Source organism: Sorex fumeus, unplaced genomic scaffold (assembly GCF_029834395.1).
Source record: "Sorex fumeus unplaced genomic scaffold, SorFum_2.1 ptg000045l, whole genome shotgun sequence".
Lineage (NCBI taxonomy): Eukaryota > Metazoa > Chordata > Mammalia > Eulipotyphla > Soricidae > Sorex > Sorex fumeus.
The window spans coordinates 19,104,748-19,119,651 of record NW_026606102.1 but is presented as its reverse complement, the minus strand read 5'-3'; the positions used below and the strand labels follow the sequence as shown (position 1 = coordinate 19,119,651).

The window sequence follows — 14,904 nt, the reverse complement described above, 5'->3', positions numbered from 1 at the left end:
CACTCCCCCATTCCAGAACTGACAGCCTGGTCTCCAGGCACAGATGTGAACTCATTGTTCCCAGAGCCTCAGAGTGGAGTTTGGGGCCAGTGAGTTGCGAGTGACCTCTGCCCATGGAGACGGGCTTTTAATGACATTTGGCTGGACTGGGCCTCTGGCAGCCAGAGACTTTAAACCCCCTCAGTGCCTCCCTTCTCCCTGCCCCCAACGCTGAGGTTCAGAAATCACAACTGTCAACCTTTAAGCGAACACATTTCTCTGAAATTATTAACCCCCGGGCTGTCCTTGCTGATTCTCTCCTGGCCTCGGGAGAGGCAGAGAACGCTGCAAAGGCCTAAGAAAACCACTGCCGAGAACGCTGCCGAGAATGGTGCAAAGGCCTAAGAAACTCGGCGGAGCTCAAACAGCAAGAGGGGTAAACGAGGCGCCCTATGGCCCCTGGCCTAGGACCACACTGCCCTCTGGGCTTCCTCCTGCGCACAGGGCTGTGAGGCGCACCCCTCACCGGGCAGCCTCAAGAGGGCCTTCTGCCCCAGTCACAGCTCCTCAGGAGAGCCGGGGCTCAAACTCGCCAACTCCCTCTTTCCTTTTGCATCGCTGGAGCCTCCCAGGCAAATTCTTCCTACTCAGGCAAGCACAGCAGGTGGGGGTGTCTCTCCTCCACAGGAAACAATCGCCTGAACGCTTCGCCCCTTTCTAGAACTCATCTCCCTCATATCACCACAAAAGCAAGCATGCCGCCCCCTCCCACTTCCGGGCCCCTCAGACTCTTCCCCTTGGGGGCCAGGCAAGGTTCTGGCTGCCCCCAGGGAGGCGGATACACAGAACAGGGTCATGTGGTGGCGGTGCCGGCAGCCAGACCTACCTGGGAGAAGTTGAGGCCATTGAGCGGATGGCACTGCTCCTCCACCCGCTCCACGGCGCCCGTGCTCTTCCTCATCTTCTCGGCCTGCTGGGCCAGGTAGAGGTCCAGCACGGGTACCCCTCGGGAGCGCACGTCAGTCTCAGTGAGCGAGTTGACCATGAGCATCACCCACACGGGCCTCTTGCGCTCCCAGTTGCCCGCGATGGCATTGAACAAGTAGTCGGCGTAGAGCCCCTTGCCACGCTGGGCTGGCGTCATCCACGAGGGCATCATCAGCTTCACGTAGTCCAGGTGGCGCTTCAGCCGCCAGTAGAGCTCCCGGGGCAGCACGTCCTGCAGGTTCTCGCCATGCGGCAGCAGTTGGCAGCTGGCTAGTGCCGAGATGGTGTAGGGGTCGGTGAGGTCCAGCTCAAAGTAGACGCGGGCGCTGGCCTGGAAGGCTGCCTTGGAGTTGTCGGGGATGAAGTCCCAGACGCGGGTGTAGGGCACGTGGATGGTGCCAAACAGGTAGGCTGGGGGGTCACGCCGGATCGTCCACAGGAAAGAGTTGAGGTCCCTCTGCTGTGGGAAATGGGAGGAGAGGGCACACGGGACAGATGAGGCCCAGGACAGGGTCAGCCAGGGTCAGTAGGGGAGGCGAAGAGCAAGGGGACGGGGGGGAGGCCCAAGACCTGCACACAAATCCTGCTCTGCCTCAGCCAGAGCGTCTTGGGTCCTCATTTCACATCCTTCAGACTCAGCGAAATGGAATGGGGCGGGGGCTATGAAGGGGATCCTGGGCACGGCTGAGATGCAACCACAGGCATAAGCTTCCCCTGAGCTCAGGCATGGGGAGCCACACAGGCCCATCCCTGAGGATCAGCTTGAGAAGATTCACATGTGGCTACATCTTCCCAGGCCGGGCTTCAAGTGGAGTAGAGCTCTGACAGAGGCCCCGGAATCCTGCTCTGGTCAAAGGGAGGGAGTCACAGAACTTCCACCTCACCCTGTGGAGGGCAGTGCTCAGAGTGCCAGCAGAACATCTATTAACAGCAGTGCATCTATTAAAACACCCACCCTCCCATTCACTGGGGGACAAGTTTTCTTTGGCGAGGTCAGGGGATAGGGACCAGTCACTGTCTCCCACCAGCTGAAACCACAGAGGAGAAAGTGCTTTAAACCCACAGGCTAAAGGGAAGTTTCAACGCCCTGGTTTGGGAGGGGAAGATTCCACAGAATTAGTCCCCCAATTGCACATATTTTGGGCGTTTTCCAGACTCCTCCTAGAGAAAGATGTGCTTGGTCTCTAACCCTAATTTTCTGTCATCTTCTGTGACTAAGCTCAGAGACTTGGGGAGGGCCAGTAAGGGTGGATGTTACAGACAAAGAGGAGGAAGCAGAGCAGGGGTTCTTTCTACCTAAACTGGGTAGTTTAGGGCTGAGAGTTGCGTGGGAAAAAAGGACTTCTACAAGTCTCATGACAACGCCGTTTTCCATCCAGGAAAGTCCCAAAAGTCCTCCTGCCCACCTGTAAGTCTTAGGTCAACTGACACGATTTTCCTGCCTGATTCGAGTGTGATGAAAAGTACGTCACAGTGGGTAGAGGGAACAGTGCCTCAACTTACTAACCACCATGGGCTGCGAACCTCAGACTCACGCAAGCCAGAATAGCTGTCCAGGGCTGGCCAGCGCCGCTGTGCACTGGGCAGGCCTGCAGGCGCACCTTGCCCAAGGTCACCTAACTGCCAGGAACAGGACAGGAGGGGAGGGTCCGACCCCCATCTGGGATGCCTGCCTCCAACTCGACTGTGTTTCCCCGCACAGCGGTGGCGGTGACACAGGGAAGTCAAGGGATTCCTTGGTTTGGAAGGAGAATTAGGAGAACCTGTAATTACGGGACCCTCCAGAAAGTATTAGGCCGGCGCGCCGGCACTTCCTTCCTCTCCTCTGGAATCACCCTGGCTGTCGGTGGAATGGGGGCGCCTGGGAGAGCGGTACGGGCACCTGGGCTGGAGAGGGGAGAAGCGAGTTCTAGGCAAGTCCACTCTAGGTCGGAGAGGGAGGGCAGCGCGGAGGGCGAGAAAGGCAGGGGCCAGAGAGGGAGGGGAGCGAGAGCCGGGCGCAGAGGCGGGTGGCGACGGTGGGTGCAAGCGCGGGGCGCTGAGCCGCGCCGGCGAAACGCGGGTCCGAGGCGCGGACAGCGGGCGCCCCGCGGGACGCAAGGTCCGGCGGGTGGGTGCCGCGGGGGCGGGAGGGGCGCCCCTTGGGGCTCCCGGCGAGGGGCCGGAGCCCGCGGGCAGGAGCGGGACGCGCGCGCGCGCCGGCGCCCCGCGGGCGGAGGCGGCGCGCGGGGCCAAGGTGGGCGCGGAAGGCAGGACCGAGCCCGCGCCCCCGGGTGCTCGAGTGCCCGGGCGCCGGGAGCAGGGAGGCTGGGCAGGCGCTCGCTCACCGATCCGGGCGGCCGGCACTGTCCTCCGTCCGGCGGCTGCGGGCGGGCGCGGGCGGTGGCCAGGAGGACGGCGAGCAGCGGCCCCGCCAGGGCGGCGTGCATCCTGCCGGGGCCCGCGGGGCGCGGGGGACCCTCCGGGCGGCGCCCCCTCCGCGGGGCGGGGAGCCCCCGGCGGGCACGGAGGCTCTCCTGGAGCGCGGGGCTGCGGCCGCGGGATGCGGGAGCCCTCTGGGGCGTGGCTGGATGTCCCCGCCGGACCCGGGGGTCCCTCTGGGGCGGGGCTCCGGCGCCGGGCGGGGGGGCCCGCTGGGGCGGAGCCCCCTCCCCGGGGAGCGCCGCCGCGCTGGGCGCGCCGCGGGCTGGTGCGAGCGCGGGGTCCGGGGGCGCGGGGTCCGGGGGCGCGGGGTCCGGGGGCGCGGGGTCCCGGGGTGATGCTGGGCACGGGGGCGCGCGAGGGCCCGGGGGCGCGGCGCGGCGCTCCGGGGGCGCGCGGGGCACAAGTGCGCGGCGGGCGCGGCGGGCGCGGGCCGGGCGGCGGCGCCCGGCGGCCCGGGCCGGCTCAGAGGGGCGGCGGGCGGCCGCGCGGCCGCTGCCCGGGCTCCGCCATGCTGCTCGGCGGCCGGGAGGGAGGGCGGGAGGAGGGCGGGAGAGCGGCGCGGAGCCGGGCCGGGCGGGGGGCTGGGGCCGCCGGGGCGGGGGGCGGGGAGGACCGGCGCGGGGGGCGGGGGCCGGCCGGCCGCGGGGCGTCGCGGCGAGCTCGGCGCCCGGGCGCGGCCAGGCGGGCTCCGCCGGGCATGGCAGGCGCCCGCGCGCTCGCTCCGCGCGGCTCCTGCGCCCGGCGCCACTTCCCAACTCGCCGAACTTCGGCGCAACTTTCCCTGCCGGCCCGCGGCCGCCTCCCGCCCTCCCGCCTCGCCCGCTCCGGCGGCCGCCAGGGGGCGCCGGGCCGAGGCCCCCTCCGCCGCGGTGCCGGCCGACGCTTCCCGGGAGGACCGGCTCGCCGCTGCCGCTCGCCCCGCGCCGCGCGCGCAGGTCCCGGAGCGAGTCAGCGGGCCGGCGCGGCGCTCGGGGAGGCCCCGGCAGCGGCTGCTCCCGACCGGAGCACTTTGCCGAGAGGGGCGTGCGCGAGCTTGAGCGGCGAGGGGAAGCCGAGTGACGTGCGCGAGCTCCGCGAACGGCGACGAACGGAGGCGCGCCAACAGCGGGCTGGTCCTCCTCGAAGGTCCCCGAGCCCCCCGGGTGCGCAGTTCTCGGACCCTCACGCGTTTCCTCGGAGCGGCCGGAATTTCTGTCCCAGCCCTTCAGGCCCCAGGGAAGAGCCCCGACACCCTACCTCACCCCCCCCCCCAAACTGAGTCAAATCAAGCTTAGAGACGGCGAAGACCCAAGCCCGGGGACCACGTCCAGCACATGGGGAAACTGAGTCGCTTAGCAATCTGTTCTTGGGAGCTCCTTTCTCCCTGTCCTGCAAACAGAGCCCAGACGTGAACGAGGCGAAACGGTCAGGAGCCCCGAGAGCCGGAGAGCCAGGCGCAGACGTGCGAAGAGGGGACTGAAACGGACAGTGGGTGTCACGAGCGACAGAAACCAGGTGCCCAGAGCCGGATCGAAGGAGCTGAAGCTGGGGAAGAGGGCCGGGAGCAGACCTGGAGGGCACACCCCAGGGCCCGAGGCACCCAGATGCAGGGCATCCCGGCAGGAGCCGAGGTGCGGAGGCAGGGGGACAGGGGACCTTGCTGACTATGGGGGGCCACAAGCCCTGAGGCTCAGCTGGAGGTGGAGCTGTGTCATCCTCCGCACCGCCCCTTCTTGGCTGGAGGCTCCTGCTAGGAGTGGGAGGCCACAGGGGCTGAGTAGGGAGAGGCTGGAGCCCAAGTTTTGGGGAGGCCGGACTGGGACAGGTAGAGGGCCCCACCATCCAGGAGGTGGGTAGAAAGAGGAGAGGTTTCCTGACTCCCTACCCAGTGCTCTCCTTCTATGACTACTCTTATCTTTAAGCACCAGGTGAGCGGCTGAGGGAGGATCTTTGTCCCTTCTCAGGGTGAGGAAGGATCACTAGCTGGACGGGCACAAGATATGGATCGTGGGAGGATTAGGGAGACAGATGGGACCCCTAGAGACTGACAGGCTAAACCGCCTGAGAGACCATCTTCGTGGGCCAAAGCAATGCGTGGTGGCCATTTCTTGTGGTTCACCCTTGGGGCCAGCTCTATCTCTCACACTGCGCACACTTAGGAACAGAGGTGCAACAACCAGAGTGCGGGGACCTGGTGACAGATCAGAGTGCCCGGTGTGTTCCACACCCAGAGCTCCAAGAACTGCAGCTGATAAGAACTGTCCTTTCAAGGGCTTTCACTGCTGAGGCGCAGAGGCTACCTGCCAAGCCGCCCATCCTTGGGCGAGGAGAACAGAGCGGGAAAGGGTGAGGAGAAAGGGTGAGAAAGGAAGACTTGTCCTACCCAGGAGGGTGCGTGATGGTCTTCATGGAGAACTGGAAGCGGCACACAGAGGGGATTTCAGATAGAGTCCGAGCAAGTTGAAAAGGCATCCGGATAATGAAGGCCTGTGCACATGAATAGGTCGGTGTAGTTCTTATTTATTTTAAGTATTTAAGGATAAAACCTTTTCCTTGTATTCGTATTTTCTTTCTATGGTGTGTGTGTGTGTGTGTGTGTTTGTGTGTGTGTGTGGTTTTTAAAGTGCACCAGTGCATTTTTTCTAAACCAGTAGAGATTTCATGGTTGACTGTCATGAGAGCCAGCTCAGGCTTCCTTCTCCCTGATCCTGTCCTCTGCCTGCGTGACCAGAGCTAGAACAATGACCTTCTCTGCATCTCCCTCCACTCAGCTCCCTGTCTGCATTCTTTCTCTGAATCAAGGTTTGCAGTAACACTTTTGTCACTGAGGTTGTTAGTGAGACGCAAGAACAGACAGGTTTCCACTTCTAGGTACCCGCCCAGGAGAATTAAAACATATGTCTACACTGAATCTTGTGCACAAATATTGACAGTAGCATTATTTAAGATAGATAAAGGTGTCTTAGTGGTTTAGCGGTGAGCATAGCAGCCTTCCAAGGTAGTTAAGGGGGTTGAGGAGATAGCACATAGGTCCAACGCCCATGCTGTGCACCTGCCCGATCTGGCTTGATCCCCAGGATTGCGTGGCTCCCAAGGACCCATGGTGTGGCCATAGTGGTCCCTGGAAGTGCTGTGCCTGAGAGCACCACATTCTCGGATCCTCACATTGAATTGCCTGAACTGATAGTCTGAGTATCACTGGGAATGGTGCCGATGGCCGTCTGAACACTGCCTGGAAGCCCCGACCCCAAACGTGGAGGTTAAAAAAGAGAAAAATAAAATAGCTAAAAGAGTGAAATAACCCAATATCCATTAGCCAATGAAGGCAAATAAAAAATAATAGAGTCACGTGAGGGTAGTTTCGGTCACAAAAAGTAATGGAGTAGGGATACAACAGGGGTCAGTCTCACATCTATTATGCTAGCGCGAGGGCTAGCTCAGGGGTCAAGGACCATGGCATGGATGCAAAGAACCCAAGTTTGGCTGCCAGCACGTGAGTTTGCGTGCCCTCCAGTACCACCAAGTGCAGCTCAGAGGACATTGAACCCAAGTCTAACTTGGTGAAGCTGGCTTGCTCGGGGTTAGGAGGAATTGGGTAGTTAGGGGACCATGACTCTGGCACTAGACTTCTGTTGGAAGGGATGAAAATATTCCAAAATTGATGGTTTGCCCAACTGGGGGTATATTGAACAATCATTGAATTGTACAACTTAAATGAGTCATCTCCATGGCATAAGAATTAAATGTTCATAAAACTGTTACAGAGAAAGGAGGGGGACAGGGAGAGAGAAAGAGAGAGAGAGAGAGAGAGAGAGAGAGAGAGAGAGAGAGAGAGAGGGAGACAGAGACAGAGACAGAGACAGGCAAACAGACGGAGAACATTTTGGACCCTAAGATCAAATGCTCTGGAGAACAAGATCTTAGCACTTCTTCACTGCCTTCTCCCCACGTGTCTAGAAGCTGGGGTGGGTGGTCCTGTTGTCTGGGGCTCTGTCCCACTGTCCCACTTTGTTAACTTCTCACCCAGCAGGTCAGAGGTCTCTGGACCTCAGTTACACTGCCATGAAGGAGATGGCAGAGCAGGTAACCTTAAGGGTGATCTGCTCTAGACACTGGGATTCAGGTCCCAGTACCCCTTACCTCCAGCCCACCACCCACCCCCAAACACACACACCTCTTGCCCAAGCCTTTGGGCAGGATGGAAAGGGGTGGAGGACTCTGGAGCACAGAAGCTTACCTCTGGTAATGGGGCACAGCTGCACTTTCCTTTTATTGCCTTTTAATTGAGTTGTTCAATCAGATGGGTACTGGGAAGCTGTAGGCTGTAACAGCAGGGCAGGAACAGAAGCTGTGTAGCGGAACTAAACCAACAAAGTTGGCCTCTTGAGCAGATTCAGGCGCCTGGTCCTGCCTGTGGGCATTTCTCAGGAAGGGAGATGAGGGGATCCCCTGCTCTGCTGGTCCCATGGAGGAACTCCCCTCTGGCCCACGGACTGCCCTCGCTTCTGGCTGTGGCTTGGCCATTCTGGTGTTTTTAGTTGAACTGACCTGGTGTAACTTCCAGATCCAATCCCCTTTTAGTGTTCCCTGCCTACCCTGCCCAAGGCTCTGTGCTCTCCACCCTGCCACCCCCTTCTGTGGCTGGGAGTTAATCTGGGTGACCAAAAATCTTGGGGATGGGAAGAGGAGGATTCCAGGACCATGTAGAGATGTTAGCAGTACTTCTGACAGCTGACAGTGAAAGAACGAGGAAAGAGATACACTTGTGGGTGATTTGGAAGAGGGCATTTCTGGAAAGAGTGGGGTGGTGGACACATACTGAGGCTGACAAGGACTTAGCATTGCCTCACTAGGTCAGGAGCTAAGAAAGGAGGCTACTATCTGGGAAGAGACAGCCAGGTAGCAGCCCGGGGTCGGGGGTCCTCAGGGAGCTGCAGTCCAGAGAGGAAGACTGAGGTGTGACAACGAGGATGCTTTACAAAGAAAGGGGGCAAAGAGGTAAATGTGAGGCATGTACTTAGGAGAGAAAAATCAGGTTTGGGACATGAGCCAATCAAGGTCTTTGCCAAGAAGCTGATGTCTGTATTGACCTTCAAGTGTGAACAGGATTTGCCTGGGTAGGAGGCAGAAAGAAAGATCATTTTAGAGTGGGGAGCAGTGTGGGTTCAAGTGTGGAAGCTAGAGTGTTTAGCATATTGGGAAGACCATGAATGATGTCAGGGGGAGCTGGGACATAGGAGCGACGGGGAGGAAGGATCATGTGTGATCTTGGGAAGACATTCAGAGGACTTGGCTTGCTCTGTGTCGACTGGGGCTACAGGCTAATGGATCTGCTCCAGAGGCCTCTCTCCAGTGCAGTGTGAGTAGTCGCAGTGATGGAGTGGCATATAATTTCACAAGGATGTAAGGGCTCCCCACGTGGGCTGCACTGGGTCAGCATGAAGGGATAGTCTTGACCTCCAGATGCTTTCAACTTTTGAACAAGACAGAAAAAAATCAAGGCCATGTTAAAAGTATTGAGCATCTGGCAAGTGACTCGGTGTTACAAAAGCCTCAGAGGAGTTGGGGAGCGTTGACTTGTCAAGGACAACTTCCTAGAGGCCTGGGAATTTGCAGTGGGCCATGAAGAAAGAGCAGGATTGAAATAGTGGGAAAGAGTCTTTCCTGCATCTGGGCAAGGAGAATGATGGACGGCAGGGGAGTAGGGGTGGGGGCATGTAGTGCAGGGAAGAGAAACTTCTGGCTAGAGATGAGGGGGGGCATCAAGAGTAGGTTGGGGTTGGGTGAGGGTCAGGGTGCAAGCAAGTGGAAGATGAAAAGGAGCTGGGTAAGTTGTAGAGCAGTTCTGTCCCAGACCCTTATCAAAGAATCACAGAAACGAGGCAAAGTTGGGAACCCTCTCCCCACTTTAAACTTGGGGGTTCTGGGTCTCCGGGGAGTCACATGACATAGTCAAGCCATACAGCTGATCATTAGAAAAGCTCTAGTTCCTCCTACAACCCCCATTTTGCTTCAAGACACAATTAGAGAGGTAGGACAGGTCATGGGCCAGCTGAGCGTGGTCCGTGAACACACACACACACACACACACACACAATCATAGCGGGCACATTTTCACACCACATGTGGCACATTCTGAGCTGTATCTCCCACTCTAATTAGGACAGCAGGACATTTGTCATTTAGAAGACCTTTGCCTTTCACCTTAGCCCAAGCTGTGCGTAGCTCCGCTCCTCTCTTTAGGATTCAGTGAAGGTATGGAAAGGCAGAAAAGAAATGGAATGCTTGAAACAAAATACCCCATCGAGCTGACCACTAAATAGCACTTAGACCCCAAGTATACACACAGCTGCTTTATGTAATGAAGGCTGTGGACCATGTTCCTGGGTATAGAATAACAAACCACATATAAGGTTTTACATTGCTGTGTAATTAGCACGGATCTGTGAGTGTGCGAGCCGACCAGGGTGAGGGAGGGGGGCTGGAGCCTGGGGCACAGGGAGTGTGGAGGGGAGCATGTGCTGCGGGGCCCAGAGGCAGACTTTGGAATCCTTGTACCAATTCCAATCCATGGGGTCATTTTTGGCACCCCAGGACCTTGGGCAAGTGATTTAAACTCGATGAATTTCCGATTTTATATTGGTCTGATGGTAACAAGGCACATGCCTTAGAACCAATAGTTTTGTCTCTCTTGGCCCTGCAGCCTTGGCATGAACTCAGGACATTTTTTGGTTCTCATAATGAAGACCTGAAATCTAGAGGTAAGAGACCAGGATGTTGTCCATTGTTCTCTGCACGGGACAGATTCCTGCCACCAAGAATCACCCCACTGCATCATACACCGAGGAAGCACATCTAACAGAGTTGCTTTTCAAGGATGTGATTGTTACTAATTTCTGCTGAGCAGTGCTGTGTGCAGGGCACCATCCATCTCTTCATTGAGATGTGTTCATAGTTATGTGATGGATGAAGAACTATTCTTTTGTTTTGTTTTGTTTTTTTAGGTCACACCTGGCGATGCACAGGGGTTGCTCCTGACTCTGCACTCAGGAATTACCCCTGGCGGTACTCAGGGGACCATATGGGATGCTGGGAATCAAACCCAGGTCTGCGCACGCAAGGCAAATGCCCTACCTGCTGTGCTATTGCTCCAGCCCCTGAAGAACTATTCTTATCCTCATTTTATAGATAGGGAAAGTGAGGTCCAGACACTTGCCCCGAGCCAGTGATGGAGTCAGGGTTGTTCAAAGATGATGAGTCCAGAGTCTGCTTCAAGTTCATGCTGAGCAAATTCTTGCCCCATGGTGGTGATGGCCTGGTCTTGACTTCTGTAAAGAGGGTAAGGGAAATCAGATTGTTTACTCAGTGACACAGCATGTAAGTCTGTAACCAAGGCTGGGTGCTAAGGAATTGGTAGAATCCCCATCACCTGTGTCTTTCTTTGTAGTTCCTGAAAAAAATGTTGAAGAATGAACCCAGGGATGGAAATAATGGATGTGACAGAAGGTGAGGGGGAGGGAAGAGGGGGAAGAAGAGAATAAGTCTTGTAGAGAGATGGGAGAGAGGTCACATTTTGCTGGCTAGTGCCAGGAGGGGGCGCTTTGTGGTGGAGATGGGGACAGGGGCTGAGAGGAATCAAGGATGGCTTGGAGGTTTTTCCTTTTGTAGAGTGAAACTTCCAAGCAGTGCTCGGGAGTTGGGGCTCCCCTCCTGGTGATACTGGGACAGCTGGACTGGCAACTCAATGCCAGAACCCAAGGAGGTGACAGTAGTTGGGCCCTGCAGAGCCAGGGATTATCTAGGTCATACTCATTGGTGCTCAGGAGCTCCAGGACTCTCCTCAGAGATATCCAGGGGGTTGTGTAGTGCAGGGAATCAGGTAAACACGGTAGACACGGTCCTCCCGTTGTTCATCGATTTGCTCGAGCAGGCCCAGTAACGTCTCCATCATGAGACTTGTTGTTACTGTGTTTGGCATATCGAATACGTCACGGGGAGCTTGCCAGGCTCTGTCGTGCGGGCGAGATACTCTCGGTTGCTTGCCGGGCTCTTCGAGAGGGGTGGAGGAATCGAACTGGGGTCGGCCATGTTGGCCGCTTGTAAGGCAAATGCCCTACCACTGTGCTATCGCTCCAGCCCAGGGAATCAGGTATGTGCCTTATTCTCTCTCTCTCTCTCTCTCTCGCTCACTCTTGCTCTCGCTCTCTCTCTGGCCCAGATTGAAGGCTTTTGTCTCAAACACCTGGCTCCTTTCACTGAAATGGGGAAACTGAGAAAGAAGCGAGCTTTATAGGAGGGGAGGGCAAGCATCCAGCCTAAGTTTTTGTCATGTTCAGTATGAGCTGCTCACTAGGGACCACAGGGAGTTTAAGGAAATCCCTTACAATGAGCCTGGGGAGCAGGCAGAGCTGAATGGATTAATTTAGACTTTATTCCCTAGAGGGTATTTAAAACTAAGGGCATGAGAGAGAGAGAGAGAGAGAGAGAGAGAGAGAGAGAGAGAGAGAGAGAGAGAGAGAGAGAGAGAGATGAGAGGAAGAACTAGGTGTAAGCTCGGGCACTCAATCATTTAAAGTTTGAGAGCACAGCATCCATCAAAAGAGACAGAAGTAGAAGCTGCCAGAGAGACAGGAGACAAAACATCTAGAACTATAAAGCAGAGATGTGATCGTTAGACTTGACCACAGGGAACACAACAGGAGCAGCCGTGGTGTTGGTGGGTTGGGAATGGAGGCTCAGATGTGGTGAACTAGGAACAGAGAGGAAGGAGAGGAAGTGCTAACAGCTCATTGGTGGGATTCTTTCTGAAGCTTTCGTTGCTGGGCATAATGAAATGGCGTGGGCCAAGTACAAGGGGGGCTTTTAAAAACATGGTACATTTGTACTTTTGTATACTGATGCTGAGGAGGTGAATAGTAAAACCTAGGCAGCACCCCACTTTATCAGGCCCTGCAGTCCCATAAGGCAAGTAGGGGCTCTGGCGGGGAGGGGTCCCCCCCTAGCTCAGCACCCTTCCTTAAATAATGAGTTTCCAAGTTTGCCCTTAAGCCAATCCAGGGCAGAGGAACCAACTGAATTTCAGTCCAGCTCTTCTCTGATGAATTTCTGATCTGAACTCCCAGCTAATCTCTATTTGAGTGGCCCGTCATATACAAGGCCATTTTCCTCCACTCAGAATTTGAGCTGATGCTTTAATTCTCTCATTTTATGTTTGAAACCCCTTCCCACCCATCTTATCTGGGGGCTGCCTGTGACATTTCGTGATGAGAAGTTCTCTACCTTTGGAAGTAGCTGACTTTTCAGTCAAATCTTAACATTTAGAAGTTTCTTTCAACTGAGTCAGCCTCTGACTACCTGATACCCACACATTTCTGGTTCCAACCATTAGGACCATAGGGAACAAGTCTCCATTCCCTTCATGACAGGTCTCCAGGGACCTTTCAGTTTTATCCTTTAATTCCCTTTATTAAGAGTTTTGCTTCTGTTTGAATTGGAGCAATAACACAGTGGGTAGGGCATTTGCCTTGCACGCAGCCGACTTGGCCAACCCAGGTTTGATTCCTCCGCCCCTCTTGGAGAGCCTGGCAAGCTACCGAGAGTATCTCACCCGCACAGCAAAGCCTGGCAAGCTACCCGTGACGTATTCGATATGCCAAACACAGTAACAAATGTGACAGTGGAGATGTTACAATGGAGTCCACTTGCGTAAATCTATGAACGGTAGGACACTGACAATGACAGTTGCTTCTGTCCACTCTCTTTCTTATTTATCCTTTTAAAAAGTCTTGGGTCTTGGGCCAGAGAGATAGTACAGACATGAAGGTGTTTGCTTTGCACGTGACCCGGCCCTCTTTCCATCTCTGTCACCTTATGGTCCCTCTGAGCACCAATGGACACAACTTCCAAACACTGAGCTGAGAATAGACCCCAATAACCTCCAGGTATCGCCTAAACCCTGCTTTCCCCCCAAATCTGGAAATGCTACCAACATTCTACACTTTTCCATCTAGTGGTTTTACTATCATGAATCCACCAACCACATGCCTGGGGATTGGAAGCTGAGAGATAAAGTGATTTGTCCAGGATCTGCCAGATACCTGCCTCTAACTCCTGTTCTTTCATGAAACCATGGTGACCTCTACACAGAGGCAGTAGCCTTGGAATCCAGTCACGCAAGTGACAGAAGCTCCCAACTTAGCAGGATCTTTGGCCTCTGTGTGTTTTCTTCATCTGGGTAGTGTTTGACGAGCCCATCTCTGTCTTCCCTTTGTGTATCAGCACTTCACACTCAGTCTAACCTACTTGATGTCAACCATTTCCTCACAGATTAGATCCTTGGGTCCTCAACACTTTCCAGAAATCCTGCAGCTGGACGAATCAGTCTCTGTGTGGGTGGTGTAAAACTTTAGGTCAGAACGAGGGAAACATGAGTTCTTCCGAGAGTGAGTGAGAGGAATTGTCCCAAGTACAGGAAAGGGGAATGATCAGATAGGAACTGAAGGTAAGAGAGCGTGCTAGTGCTTCATTAACTGCATTTGTTCCTCTCCTCAGTTTAATAGTAGTGATTACTAGCTGCCACAACTCACTGAGAATGTGCTGGAGTATTTCCTGTTTGTCAGGCATTTAGCGAGGTGAGAGCCTTGATAGTTCCCATGGTCCCCCTGTTCACCAGCGCTTGACCTTGTGGTATGGTAATTATATCCATCCTTTGGGTGTGAATGGAAGCTCACCAGGAATTAAACTTGCATTTCTCTAGTAACTAATAACATTGGACATCTTTTCCTATACTTATTTGCCATCCTTTAATTTTTATTTGTGCTGGAGCGATAGCACAGCGGGTAGGGCATTTGCCTTGCACGCGGCCAACCTGGCCAACCTGAGTTCAATTCCGCCGCCCTTCTTGGAGAGCCCGGCAAGCTACCGAGAATATCTCACTCGCACGGCAAAGCCTGGCAAGCTACCCATGATGTATTCGATATGCCAAACACAGTAACTAATCTCACAATGTTACTGGGCCCACTCGAGCAAATTGATGAACAATGGGAGGACAGTGATACAATGATTTTTTATTTATTTATATTCATTTATTTATTTAGCACTGCCGGTAGGGTGTTTGCCTTGCACACGGCAGACCTGGATTCGATTTCTGCATCCCTCTCAGAGAGTGTCCTGCCCGCACAACAGAGCCTAGCGAGCTCCCCGTGGCGTATTTGATATGCCAGACACAGTGACAAGTCTCACAATGGAGACGTTACTGGTGCTCGAGCAAATCGATGAACAATGGGAGGATAGGACAGTGCTATTTATTTATTTATTTATTTTAAGCAGATTCCTTGTTCAGTTTCCCTTTTCATCTGAACTGGGCTGTTGGCTTTTTAGAATGGTAATAGTTATTTGAATTTTCTATTTACAAGTCTTTTTGTCAAACCTAAATTTTGAAAATGCTTTCTCTCAGTCCATTGCTTGCATCTATATTTTCTCAACAGTATCCTTTGCAGAAAAAAATGTTTTAATTTTGAATAAATCTAATTTACC

General features: G+C 55.0%; 1 protein-coding gene across 1 annotated transcript in view; it reads right to left on the bottom strand.

The window, feature by feature from the left end:
* TRABD2B (TraB domain containing 2B) overlaps positions 1 to 3,395 on the bottom strand; it is a 182,520-nt gene extending 179,125 nt beyond the window's left edge. Inside the window, exons 1-2 of the mRNA XM_056122369.1 lie at positions 3,294 to 3,395; positions 866 to 1,426 (exon numbers count right to left, since the gene is read on the bottom strand). Coding sequence (XP_055978344.1) covers positions 866 to 1,426; positions 3,294 to 3,395 — 663 coding nt within the window. The remainder of the gene's footprint in view (positions 1 to 865; positions 1,427 to 3,293) is intronic.
* Positions 3,396 to 14,904: the final 11,509 nt, after the last annotated feature.